The sequence below is a fragment of the Mustela lutreola genome, chromosome 11 (assembly GCF_030435805.1).
Source record: "Mustela lutreola isolate mMusLut2 chromosome 11, mMusLut2.pri, whole genome shotgun sequence".
Lineage (NCBI taxonomy): Eukaryota > Metazoa > Chordata > Mammalia > Carnivora > Mustelidae > Mustela > Mustela lutreola.
Window position 1 is genome coordinate 101990762 of NC_081300.1, and position 13299 is coordinate 102004060.

Below are 13299 nucleotides of genomic sequence, written 5' to 3' on the forward strand. Positions count from 1 at the left end.
GCCCGGTGGTGCCCAGGGCTAAGCTCCCCCGGCCCCTGCCTCCCACCACCCTGCCCCCCGGCATCCTTCTGGGCTGTGCCTGGGGTGACGGTTCAGCCCTGCTGTCCGCCAGTGCCCAGAGCGCGCTGGGGCAGGACCCAAACATCCCGGGCCCCTCCCTGGGCCTGGAGCTGGGTCAGGGACCCCAGCACTGCCTGGGCACCAGGGGGCCTGCGGAGGAGGCTGCAAGCCCAATGCGCCTGCCCCCCCACCCCCCTGCCCCCCATCGCCCCATCCCCCCATCCCATTTCCTTGTCCTGAGGCCACTGCGGGGGAGGGGGGAGCATCCAGGGCTCCAAGCAGTCTTCTTCATCCCAGTGAATCTAGGGTCTGGGGCCAGCCCCAGCCAGGCTCTCCCCTCCCCTCCCCCTGCCCCTCCCCTCCCCCGCCCCCCTACTCCTCCCGCTCCCCGGCACCCTCCCCTCCACTCCCTTGCCCTGCTGCATGCTCCCCCCAACCTGCTCCCCCGCCCACTCCCCTGCCCTTCTCTTGGGGACCCCACCCTTGGGCCAGACCCCTGCTTCCCACGGAGTCCACGCGCTCCGTGGGTCTCAACCGTAAATGGAGATTCATGGGAGCCACGAGCATTTTCACGAGACACAATTAAGTTCTGATGTGCATTATCTGCGTCGAGAGCAAGGAAGCCATGTCTGTGCGCTCCGGCCTCTCATCAGAAGCCGCTGCCCGGCCGCAGCCCGGCCCGAGCCCGCCGGTCATCAGGTCCGGTTACCAGTGAACCGTTCTAAACGAACACATGGATTTTTCTGAATTCGTGGCAGAGCCCGTTTGTAATTGCTTTAGCAGAAGAAGAGGACCTGCTATTAAGTATCATTAAGTTCTACTTGCTTCTATCTCTGCAGTTCGAACATGACTGTCGCTCAGAAAGGGAGAAAACGATGCTGGGCAGCCAGGCTGGGTGCAGGGGCACCGGTCTGGGATGCAGCGGAACCGAGACGCGCCCCTGGACCTCCCCGGGGAGAGGGCGGGCCTGCCGCCCGGCCAGCTCGGTCCTCCGAGCCTCTGCTTCCCCGCCTGTAAAATGGACACGCGAGTTCTCAGCACTACTTAGGGTCATTTCAAGCAGGAAGTGGGGCTGCAGTTTTAAACCCATTTCTCCTCTCTCCTTCCTCCTTCCCCCTCTTCCTCCGCCTCCTTCCCAGAATGCTCTCCGGCCCTTCCCGGCAGGTTGGGAGAGGAGGCTGCCTGGCCGGAGGCCTTCTCTGTCTGCGCCGCCTGTGTCGCGGGGCTGGGGAGAGTCTGTGGGGCGCGGGCTGGGACGCCAGCAGAGGGGTGCTGGTGGCTGTCCCTCTCTGCAACCCCGGCCTGGTGTGTGGCGCGGACCGCTCCCACTGACGAGTGTTTCCACCGACGACCCTGGCCGGCCACCAGCCCGCCACCTGGGGCGCGCCCTCACCTGCGCCTCGGGACACGCAAATCACGGCAAGAGGGAAGTCAATGATGGGTTTCGAGGGTTGCTTGTCTTTGTTTTCAGTGGAGTTTATTGAATGGTAGGTTTGCATCATTTACTTTGGGTAATAGCTGCATTTCACAACCGGTTCACAAAACTCCTGAAAATGTAAAAATTGACTCTGCCAGGTGGGTCTGGTCCGGCTTGCAGACACGCCTAGAGGTGACAGGGAGGTCAGAGGGTTTGAGGGGCTGCGTTCACCTCAGGTCAGCCCACGGACCATGGTGGTGGGGCCCCAGCGGCGTGCGTGTCACCGTGAAGTTAGGACAGACGGGGACCTGCACGGATGGGGACGCCCACCTGCCACGGCCCGCCACGCGGTGACCACAAAACCGGGCAGGGACGTGTCGACAGCGCGACCTGGCGGGAGCTGCTTTGGCGGGATGGGCCTCTGGATTGAGTTATGCCCCTGGATTCCCGGGTGGTTCTTCTGGAAAAGGGCTGCTCCCGAGGCAGTCAGGGCTGGAGGAGCTCCGTGACACCGACCGTGCCTCGTGAAGAAGGTCGCTTTGTCCGTCGTGGTCGACAGAGCCCTCCGCTCCCCCAGCCGCCCCCCAGGGACCCGCGTCCCCAGAGCTGGGTGCCGGCCAGGACCCGACAGCCACCAGGCTTCCAGGACGTGCTTGTCTCCCAGAAGGACGGGAGGTTTGTGGAGAGGCCCCCGTCTTCTGTGAGGCTGCAGGGCCACAACCGGTGGCTTGGATGGGACTGTCCGTTTGCCTAACGAATCGTGGCACCGTGAGTTTTATACTTTGAGCGGCGACATTGTCCTATTTTAAACCACGGGCAACCTGCTTCACGTGCCAATGGCTGTGACGTGTCTCACCTTCACTTGGAAACTCCTGGATTGTTGTGTCCTCGGGTCTTCGGTGAGAGATGGACTCTGGCCAGCTGTTTGCCTCCACGTGAAATAGAGCAGGGCTTTGGGGGGACTTGGGTTGGAGCTGGGAGAGTTCTCTGGGGAGAAGCTGGGCCTGGTCAGGGCTTCCCCAGCGGCAGGAAGCAGGGGAAGAGGGGCTGGTGAGAGAGGGTGCCCAGGGGGCAGGGTGCAGGGGGAGGGGTCTCGGATGAGGGACAGTGAGGTGCAGACTGTCTCTGCGAGGCCAGAGAACGGCGAATGCATGACCCACACACCTCTCTGACCCCAAGAGTAGGTCAGAGCCCGCACCTTCCCCAGAGACTCTGACCCTGGGAGAGGAAGGGCAGCTGCGGCCCCAGGTCTGAGATCCCCGGCACCCCCAGAATGCCCTCGTCTTCGGAAAGAGCCACGGTGTGGGTGACGGTTGTGATGTTTTCCCTTGGGGAGGCAGCCGGGTGCCCTGCCCCCCCCCCCCCCGGAAAGTGGGCGGCCTGGCCCCAGCAGGACGACGAGAGGGGAGTCCCACATGCCCTCGGCGTGAAGCCCTCTTGTCCAGTCACCCTGGCAGCTGGCTCCAGACGACTCGACAAGAACGGGGAGTCACAGATGGGGCCACAGGTTCTCCCCTGGGTGACCCCTGAAGGGCATCGGGGACCCACACTGGGGGGACTGGGCGGTTTGGCTTGCGGAAGCTTGGCATCTGTCTGGGTGAGCCAGGTCAGCCTGGAGGTCCTGCTGCTGGACAGCCCAGGACTTCCACCCAGAGTTAGGGAGCAGCGAGGTGCCACAGGCCTCGGGGTACAGCCAGTAGGGGGTGCTGGTCCTATCAGGGAGCAGCTAGTGTCGGCGCACACGGAGTCTGATGGGGGACGGGGACAGGGCCCTGCAGTGTTCACTGCAATCATGGAGCATGGTCCTGCCCAGAGATGACGGTCCTGTCATCTCGGAGCCCCGGGACAGCCTCTGTGCTCCTGCCCTGGAGCAACAAGGCTGTGCCTGCCAATGCATGAACACGTGTGTGTGGCTATGTGCCAATAAAACTTTATTTAGAAAAACAGGCGCAGGGCCGTGGGTCATCATTGGCTGAGCCCTGCCTCAGAGCAACGAGGGAAGGCTCCTGGCCCCGGGCGAGACACTGCAACAGGGGCCCCGACCCCGGTTGACCCAGCAGCTGGGACTCCTGCGGACGGGACGAGCTCTGTCCCATTAGCTCTGCGCTGCGCTGGACCGAAGCAGCACAGTCTCCTTGTCTCCCCAGCCGGGGGCTTCGTGGGGACCACGGTGCCACGGCTCCCGGCTCCTGCTCCCCAGCCTCGGCGAGAGCACTGCTCTGCTCTCCTGGGTCTTGCCCTAGATGACCAGAAGAGGGAAGGGGCCACAGTTCTGCCTGGAGCGGACGGGAGCTCAGCCGCCCTCTGAGTTCACGGGGGTCATTTCCGTGAGGGGGGAATGGACAGGGGGCTTCAGCACATGCACAGTTGGCCGTCCCGGCGGCCTGGACAGGAATACTGTAGAAAAGGCACGTGATTTAGAGCTGGAGTTGGCTTCAGGGTCTGTGCTCCTGGAGGGGTGGCCAGTCCCTGGCCTCTGCCTCCGGAGTGCACAGGGAGGTCCCCGCTGTCCCAGGGTCATGGCCTGCGGGCAGCCGAGGCGAGGTCCCGGCCGGGGATGGGCAGGGCATGGCCGGGGCCCTTTGGGTTCCGGTGGCGCGGCAGGCGGGAGGGGCCTGAGTCCCAACACCCGGCCCAGCCGGGGAGCCCGCCGCCTTCCCCAGGTGCTCAGGGTCTGCGTCAGGGAGGGGTGTGGGGTGGAGGGCTGGGGGTCAGTGCCGCCCGTGCTTGATCCAGTTCCTGATGGTCCACTTCTGCCCCGAACACCTCTGTACCACCAGCCGCAGCCCGAAGTTGGCGTCCTTGGACATTTCGACCTCCAGGCACCTGCCGGTATCCCGGCTCACGATGGGGCCGCTCTGCAGGGAGGTGCCCCAAGTCAGCATGGACCCCCAGGGCTCCCGTCCTGAGAGCATCTCGGGAGCGGGGGTGATGACAAGCCTCACGCAGGTCACTGCACGACCGTCACCCGAGACGCGGGGGATGGTCCTCATTCCTCTGTCCCCTTCTGGTTCTTTTGTTTCCCTCTAGTTCCTCTGCCTCCTGGCCCTCAGTCCCCTCCTGGCCCTCTGTCTCCTCCTGTCCGTCTGTCCTCAGGCATCTCCATCCCATTACCCATGTCACCTGCCTTGTTCCTGGGGAGTGACTAACACAAGGGAGATGGGGCCCCTCAGATGGAGGCTCCCCCAGGTGCTTCCCGCCGACTGTCATGTCCAATTTGCCCCCTGGTCACCCCTGCAGACCCCCTGGTCCCCCAGACTCTGGCCCAAGCCTGAGAACCCCAGGACGGTACACTATACACTCTCCATTCTTTTTCAAACAGGTCCTTCTCGCTGTCTCGACCCCAGCCGGGCCTCCTGGGGACCTCTGACCCTTACAGGCTGTGCCTGCATCCATGACAGCTCATTCCACAGCCTCTCCTGCAGCCAGAAACCCCCAGACCCCAACATGGAGGGCAGGGTCGCCCGACAGTGTTTATCTGTCATGAGTCTGCTTGGTGGGACCAATGGCAGAGAGTGTGTGGGGATGAAATTGGGGGACAGAGACAGACATGTCTCCCAGAAGACACCTGCTGCCCATGGCGGGGAAGGCAGGAGCTCAGGGCGTGGGCCGGATGGTCGGGGGAGACTGGAAGGGGCTCCCTCGGTCTCAGAGTCCCAAGAGCCTTGCAACAGAGTACCATGGGCAGAGAGTTCTAGACAAGCAGGTCAGACACACCGAGTCCACACCCCAAACCCGGCAATGTGACCTTAGGGTCTGAGCAGCCGTGACTGGACAATGAGGTCACACCGGAGCAGGTGGCCCTCCTCCCCTGTGGTTGTCCTCGCCAGGGGAGACATGTGGAGACAGGGAGGGGACGCAGCAGGGGGCGGGAGGAGGGACTGGGCCTGGGGAGGCCAGAGAGGCAGAAGGGTAGACACCGGGCTTCACATGGAACTCCGGCTGCGTGAAGACGGCGGGAGCGTGCGTGTCTGCGGTCCTGTGCTGCAGCAGCCCCGTGAGGCAGCGGGCATTTCGGACCCAAGTGGGCTTGAGGGAGAGGGGTCGGGTGCTGCTCAGGGCTGGAGGGAGATGGGGGCTCCAGGCGAGGTCATGCGAGGACGTGTCCTTGGCTGACCTGGGGGGGGGGTTCACACGGGAGGCCATACCACGGAGCTTGAGCCGGTGGAGGCGACGTCCGGTCACCCAGAGAAGGGTGTGTGGTCCGGGGGGGGGGGGCGCCGTGCGGTGGGGGGGGGGGCTGAGGGAGGACAGAGGGCAGGAGGGGCTGCGGAGGGGCCGCCGGCAGGAAGGCCAGACGCACAGAAGGACAAGCAGGAGGCCGCCCACCGGCAGCCCAGAGCCAGCGGGGCTGGGAGGCGCAGGAGGCCCCCTCCCTGGGCGCGGGCGGCACCCTAGGGATCAGGGTGCGGTTCCCACGCAGACGCCCCCACCTGCCACAGGGGCCGCTGGAGTCTCTGCTCTGGGGCTGGATCTGCTCACCCCTCGTGCCCACAGCCCCAGGGCCCGGCAGGGGCTGGTTCCAGCGGAGCTCCGCCGGCAGCCGCTACGAGGCCGTCTGGGGGTCGCCCACACCCTGTGCCTTCCATCTAAACCCCGTCCCCGGGGGCCCGAGGAGGCAGGAGCGTGGGGCCGCCCCAGCGCTGTGACTGGACCGGCGGGCCCCTCCCCACGGCGGGCCCCGCAGCCCCGCTGACCTGGGTGAAGTCCCACAGCCGCTGCGCGGGCCGGGCCACGTCCTCGCACTTCTTCAGGGCGGGCGCGCGGGTCCTGCCGTCGTCCACCAGGCACTTGGAGTCGGGCAGGAAGGCGGTGGAGCCCAGGGGGCCCAGCTGCAGCAGCCCCTCCGCGCTGTACCGCACCAGCTGGGAGAGGACGTGGGCGGCCCAGGGTCAGGGAACGGAGGGGGGGGGGGCACCCCCGGCCGCCAGCCCGGGCTCCGGAGCTTCCTTGGGGAGGCCCAGGCCCAGGGGGAGTGGGGAGGGCGCACAGGGAGCCCACCTGCGGACGCCCCCCCAGACCGCCCTGCTCCCCCGGCCCCTGCCTTCCCCGAGGGTCCCCCAGCAGCACTGCCTTAACCTCCTTTCCAGAACTTTCCTCGGACCCCAGTTGCTGGAGAGAGAATTTCACACCCCCCTAGGGTGCTCCCTCACACAACCACGAGGTAAGCACTTATTTCCATGAGGGGAGCAGCCCCAAGTCCACGCATGCCTGGGTCCTACTTCACGTTTGCAAAACACCATGGGAAGGGCAAGCGAATGCTCAGGAAGAAAACCGGCCCTAGAGGTCCTGCCACTCCAGCTGCGCGGCCTGGGGCAAGCCACGTGACCCCTCCCTGCCTGGCAGCAGGCGGTCCCGAGGGCACCTGCCCGGCGGTGATGGTGGGGATCCAGGAGACATGACCCAGAGGTGCTCAAGAGTAGTGTGGGCTTGTCCGCAAGCAGGTGTTGCCTCACCCCTGCCCCTCCTGTCCCTCCTCTTCCCTCCGTCCAAGCACGTGCGCACACACACGTGTGCACACACGCCCGTGCGGCCAGTGTGTGCACGGCGGCTCCCCACCGAAGGCTGGGTGTTCCCACACAAGCCGCCACGCTGCCTCCCACCCTGCATGCCCCGCGGTGGGGACTTGGGCCCCGCAGGAAGGCTGGGGGTCCGCCGTCTCCCTGGATCTCTGTGGGGAGCGTGGGAGCAGCGAAGCGCCGCCGACTCCCGAGGCTGCGCGTCTGGCTCTCCTGGGGTGCACGCCCTCAGAACCGGGCGGCCTGCGCGGAGGCCACGTGGGGAGGGTCTGAGGCCGCCCGAGCTGAGGGCCAGCGCGCTCGCCGGCCGGGGGAGCGCAGGTCAGGGCTGCTGGAGCCGAGACTGCACACGTGAGAGCCCTGTGCAGAGGGGGTCTCCCAGGGCACGTGGTGTGCGGCATCTCTCCTCGGGCTGCGGGACCCTGGGGGAACCTCCGTCTGCCGGGTCACCTCCTGCGACTGCTTGCTGGTGTGTTCAGAGGACCCGGCGGGACGGGGCCTCTCGTGTGGGCTGCGGCCCTGGAATCGTGCATGGCCTCTGACAAGCCTGGTGGATTTCCTCCCAGAGGCCACGTTTGACTGCGATGGGCGATGGGTGATTCTGTCTTTGTCAATGCGGAAGCCGCCCAGCCGGGGTCCTGGGGCGAGGCGCGGGACGTGGGGGCGCACCCTCCGCCCCAGCCTCACAGGCTAAGTGCTCATGCCCGAGATGCACCGCCAGGCGGGCGGTGTGGACGGGGCAGCTCCTCGATGCCCGGGCCTGGCACAGGTCCCCGCGGGTTTCCGCTGGAGGGACGTGCGTGAGTGAGGCTCAGACCCTCAGAGTGCTTGGGGCTGAGCGAAGATCACTTGGGGAAAGCCCTCTGGGGCTTAATTGAAATGACACCAGCGCTCCTTCTGGAGAAGTTCTGTCTTTACCAGCCGGGATTCGCGGGGACCAGAGTCCTAATCTGCCCCCTGGGCCATCTGGTTCTCTAGGAGGCCTGGCGTCTGGACGTGGGTGTAGACCTTTCTAAAGCCCCCATCCCCGGGGAGGACCTCAGCGGTAAGAACCAGGGCTGACCCTTCTTCTAGGCAGCGCTTCTGGTTCCGTCCACAGGGTGGCAAACGTGTTCTTCCCACACGACCCACTGTGACCTACACGACAGCCCTGACGGCTTTTCACCCCAGCTGCTGGACTGGACAGAGGCAAGCAATGTGCCGTGCCTGCCCGAGGCCTGCCGGGCCCCAGAAGCCCTGCTCTTAGTCCCCCCGGGGCGGGGCCTGCCCGAGGGTCCCCACGGCACCCCGAGAGCCCACTCACAGCCTGCCGCGCCTACCTGGGAGGACATCCCGTGGCAGGGGTAGAGGATAGCGCGGTCATCGTCTTCCGCTCCCTGGTCCAGGCAGTAGCCGCTGGCTTTGCTGTTTCTCACCTACAGCCAGAAACCGAGGGAGAAACCCCATGGTGGGGGTTCCCCAAGGTCAGGGCAAGGCCACCCCATCCCCATTCAGGGACAGAGGGCCCAGCTGGGCGGCCGGCGCCTCAGGAAGGTGTGCGCTGTAGTCCCGGCCAGCCAGGACTGTCCACCCCGGGACCCCGTTCACTCAGCCTCCCGCTGAGCGCTAGCCCGGGGCCGGCGTGCTCGCATCGGGGCTGGGCTCCCCAGACAGCTGGAGCCCCGAGGGAAGGGAGGCCGCCCCCCCATAGCACAGACCAGGGTGACAATGTGTGTGGGGGGCACAGCACCCTCTTGCCAGCTTCAAAGAGACCTGTGTGTGTAGTCGTGCACGCGAGGGGGGCGTGACGTGCGCGTGTCTGTGCGGCTGCTGTCTCCGCGTCCGCGTGTGCGTGCTGTTTGCACTTACAAGCACGCACTGTGCCTTCCAAACACAACAGTTCACGTGAGTGTGTCGGTGTGTCTGGTAAAGGAGCACATGCTCACGCGGCAGCCGGTCTGGACGAGGGTGTCTGCACGTCTCTGTGGGCCCAGGCAGGTGGGCTTGTGCACGAGTGAGCTCTATCAGAAACCATGCACACGGGGCGCCTGGGTGGCTCAGTGGGTCAAGCCTCTGCCTTCGGCTCAGGTCATGATCCCAGGGGCCTGGGATCGAGTCCCGCATCGGGCTCTCTGCTCAGCAGGGAGCCTGCTTCTCCTCATCTCTCTCTCTGTCTGTCTCTCTGCCTATTTGTGATCTTTCTCTCTGTCAAATAAATAAATAAAATATTAAAAAAAAAAAGAAAGAAACCATGCACACGCAGAGTTTCACGTGAACGTGCACTTGTACACATGTGTACAGACTCTAGTGTATGTATACGGATCCATGTGTGCACGTGTGAACATGTGGGCACACTCATGCGTGGATTTGCGCACACCTATGTGCGAATGCGCGTACGTATCTCTGCATCTACTAGCGTGTGCTTCTGTGTGCACGTACACGGGTGGGTCTGGGCTCATCCTCTGCTAGGCACCAGGTATGAATGAATGTGCCACACCTATGCCTGCTGCCATCCTATGCCCAGGAACCCTTATGTGGGTGCGGGTCGTGGGGCCCTCCCGGCGGAGGCGGTACCTCTCCGTACGTGAGGGTGTCGTTGTAGGTCCTCATCTCCGGGTACACGTTCTCCAGGTACCACTTGAAGCTGCGGCATTTCAGCCGCTGGCGCAGGGCCAGCCGCTCAGACACGTCCCCGAAGTCCACCCCTGGGTTCTGTGAGCGGAAGTGAGGCAGGAAGGGAGTTGGTGTGGAGAAGTGCCCACGACCCAGGTCTCTGCTCAAGATGGGGGAGCCCCAGGCCCTGAAAGCAGCCCACCCCTCAGGGTGTCATTGGGGCGGCCTCCTGCCTCCTCGCTCCAGGGACCCTTGGAAGTCCGGGCAAGGGTGCTCCGGGTGCTCCGGCGGGGAAGGGCCTGCTTCTCCAGCCTGCTGGCCGTGCCCCAACCCAGACAGATTGTCCCTGGCTGTGGGCTGGCTTGTCCACAACCTGCAGACTCCAAACAAAAGACTTGCCCTTGGCCCTCCCCAGGGCAGGGAAGGTGGTGACCTCCAAAGTCTTGGAGCATCCCGCGTGGTTAGACTGTGGTTGTCTACTGGGGTCTGGGTCTGAGAGCCCCGGCTGCAGGGTGATGTATGGGGGGCTTTGGGCCGTGGTGGGCTCTCCGCTTGACTTCTTCAGGGGCTAGAGACTAAGGCCAGCCCTGTGGGAAGCTGGCCATGTGTGCATGGAGAAACAGAGGCTCGGTGGGCGTCCCTGGTTGGCGACATGCTGTGCACAGTGTCACACGGCATCACTGTGAGTGGTAAGTGCTGTCTGTCCAACCCCCGGGAGTCTGTATCCCTCACTCAAGAACCCGTAACCCTGAGCACAACAGCTTTGCTGAGTTCTGGGTCCTTCTAGCCCAACACTGAAACTGAGGTGGTCTTGGGGCCCCTGAGGAGGTGGCAGGCACCAAGTCCTTTGCGGGTGTGAGTGGGCTTAAGCAAGCGCCTTCCCCTGGCCAGTAGGCCCGGGGCAACCCTATTAGCCGTGGAAGGCGTGCTGCCCTGGGGGGCCCCCTCCCTCATCTGTGTGGTGGGCGTGGCCACAGAGGAGCCCCTCCCAGCCTCCCCTCGAGTGTCGGGTGAGCCGTGGGTGTGGAGGGCCCCCAGAGGGCCCTGAGAATGTGATGTGGGAGCGCGTCTGCTGGGTTCTGGCTCCGAGCCGGTGGCCCCTCCCCCACATGAGGCCTGCACCCGGGTTCCCTTTTGAGTAGTAATGGGCACATTTTGGAATCAGTCCCCTTGGTGAACAATGAGGCTTTACGAGAGATGGTGAGCCCTCCTGTGTCTGATACACGTGCGCGTGTTTCCATCCAGTCCTCATCGGCCAGAAACTGCCGCGTGAGGGGCCCGTGCGGAAGGAGGTCAGGCTTGAGCAGCCGCTGGTCCCTCCTCAGGGGGACGGTGTGAGCCGGCGGCCCAGCCTGGCGCCCTGGCAGCCTCAGCCAAACGCTGGGCACGCCCCGCCGGGGGTGTGGTGAGCCGGCTTAGGAGGCGCAGAGAGAAAAGCACAGAACAGACATGAGGGCTGTTTCTGTGACTTCTGTACGTGTCTGAGGCTCCGCATGTCGACAGGTGAGCGCACGGGCACAGACGCGCAGGTGTGCGCAGGGTCTGACAAGGTGAGCTCTTACTGGGGCTGACCCAGAAGTCAGTTCCAGCACGGGCGCAGCGGGGTAGCTGGAGCCTGGCACCCGCCCGTCCCCGGGAAGCAGCATGTGCGTGAGGGCTGGTGGCGGAGTGGGTGCGGGGGGGGCACCCCACATAAGGGGCCTGCCCTCATTACTATCATGGGGGCGGGGAGCCCATCTTTTAGGTTCCCAAGAAAAACCAGAATACGGGCTGTCTTTGGGAAATCAGTTGATCACCAAGTAAAGCAAAAGCCCAAACAGCAACCCCTAACTAGGTGTGGCTCGAAACTGCATGGACCAAAACCAAAGGCACAGGGAGCACCCCTGGCGTCTGCGGCAGGTGGGGGGGTCTACCGACGGTGGCCATGCACACCTTGGAATGCGAGTGGGTCACAGAACAAAAGAAGCGAGGACGCAGAGACCGACCCTGAGGACCCGGGGCTCAGCGAAGACGCTGGACACAATAGGGGCGACGCTGTAGGGATCCGTCTATGGGCCGCGTCCAGAACGGGCACATCCAAAGACAGAGCAGGCTGCTGGCTGCTGAGGCCTGGGAGTGGGCGAACCGGGAGCTAGCCGCTCCTTGCACACAGCCGCTCTTTCTGGGGTGGTCTTTGGAACAAGGTAATGTCCACGGCTGTCCGGCTCGCGCGTGCTCAGTGTTAGGGACCACGCGCTTTGAAAAGGCCCAAGTGGCAGACTTTCTTTCACATGTATTGGCCGCAAAACCCAAGGAGACCCCCGCACCGCCTGCGGGCTGACCGTGGGGCAGGTGGGGCTGCGCGAGGCCCCAGGACCGGCTGCGTGGGGGACGCGCTCCCTCGCCCACACATTTGTGGGTGCGTTTCTAGGTGGATGGGGGCAGCACCAAGTGCAGCGAGCTGGGAAGAGCCAACCCTCACTTCCAGCCATCGGCAGTGCCTTGTTCCAGGGCAAACATTCACCAAAAATTGTGGGGCACCTAACGGCTGGGCCCACAGTCCGGGAGCCCTAGACCGGGCCCACTCCCGGCAGGGGCACGGGGGGACCCCAGGCTGCCTGCCATGCGCCTGCTCTCTGGCGGGCTCAGCTGTGCCCAGGCCCCAACTCCTCCAGCTCTCGGAGCCCGCTCTGGGCGCCTTGGCCCCGCCCTCTCTCCCCAGCCCCACCCCCTGCCCTAGGCCCCACCCTCTCTCCCCAGCCCCGCCCCTCTCCCCTCTGCCCCGCCCCCTCCTGCCCAGCGTACTGTCATAGGGATGTTCCAGGCCATGTACACGTGGGACTTGAAGCTGTCCATCCACACCTCGGCTGCCCGCAGGGCGTTGCGCTTGGCATAGTAGTCGATGTCATTGTTGTAGGGCTTCTTGGTGCGCTCGATGTGGGCCACGCGGGAGCAGGGCAGCACCTCCATACTCCCGCCACACTGCCACACCTGTAGGGGGAGACCAGGGCGGCTGGGTGGCCCACGTCCCTGCTCACAGGCCCCGGGACACGGGTTCCAGAAGGCGCCAGCCTGGGCTTGTTCCAAGGAAGACGGTCCAAGAGGGGCTGTCCAGGGCCTCAGGCTAAGCGCCCCAGAGCCTGGGCAAAGGGCTGCCACCCCGCTGGGTTTCCTACCCAATTCCACCCCCCACCCCAGCCCCAGGCCTGCTCAGTGCACGGGCCTGGTCCCAGGGGGCTTCCACACCAGCAGCTGCCCCCTGCCAAACAAACTGCAGTCTAGTTTGAAAAGAGTGCGTCAGCCTCGCCACCCACCGCGATGCAGCACACACCACAGAACCCTGCCTCAAGCACCCTTACAGCTGCTCCCTCGACTGCAGAACCCCCTGAAGAGCCTCACCCGTGATGGCCTCGACGCGTGCCCTCATCTGTCTTGTCTCAGCGCGCTGCCTGGCCTTCCTGATGCCTTTCCAGGCTGCCTCTCCTCACCACAGAGCCCTGTCCTTGTTCAGGCACAAGGACAGCGGACCCCCGCCTCATCCCTCGCCTGACGTCACCTTCAGGAAGTGGAGGAAGGAGGGGGAACCCCACAGCTGAGGACGGGGGCTCTGATGTCACCCACAGCCGGACCACGTCACGTCTGGGCAGGTCGGATGCCCTGCATGTCGGGGGCAGACTATGGCATCCTCACGGTCTGGGCTCCCAGAGGCAGGAATTCCCAGCACGCAGTCAC

General features: G+C 64.8%; 1 protein-coding gene across 3 annotated transcripts in view; it reads right to left on the bottom strand.

Annotated features, from left to right (window-relative positions):
- Positions 1-3391: 3391 nt before the first annotated feature.
- Positions 3392-13299, bottom strand: part of GALNT9 (polypeptide N-acetylgalactosaminyltransferase 9) — a 70998-nt gene continuing 61090 nt past the window's right edge. For all 3 annotated transcript variants that reach the window (XM_059139977.1, XM_059139980.1, XM_059139978.1), the window contains 5 exons: positions 12373-12558; positions 9550-9687; positions 8316-8411; positions 6175-6342; positions 3392-4335 (listed from right to left, as the gene is read on the bottom strand). In XM_059139977.1, the coding sequence (XP_058995960.1) occupies positions 4189-4335; positions 6175-6342; positions 8316-8411; positions 9550-9687; positions 12373-12558 (735 nt within the window). In that variant the 3' untranslated portion in view covers positions 3392-4188. The remainder of the gene's footprint in view (positions 4336-6174; positions 6343-8315; positions 8412-9549; positions 9688-12372; positions 12559-13299) is intronic.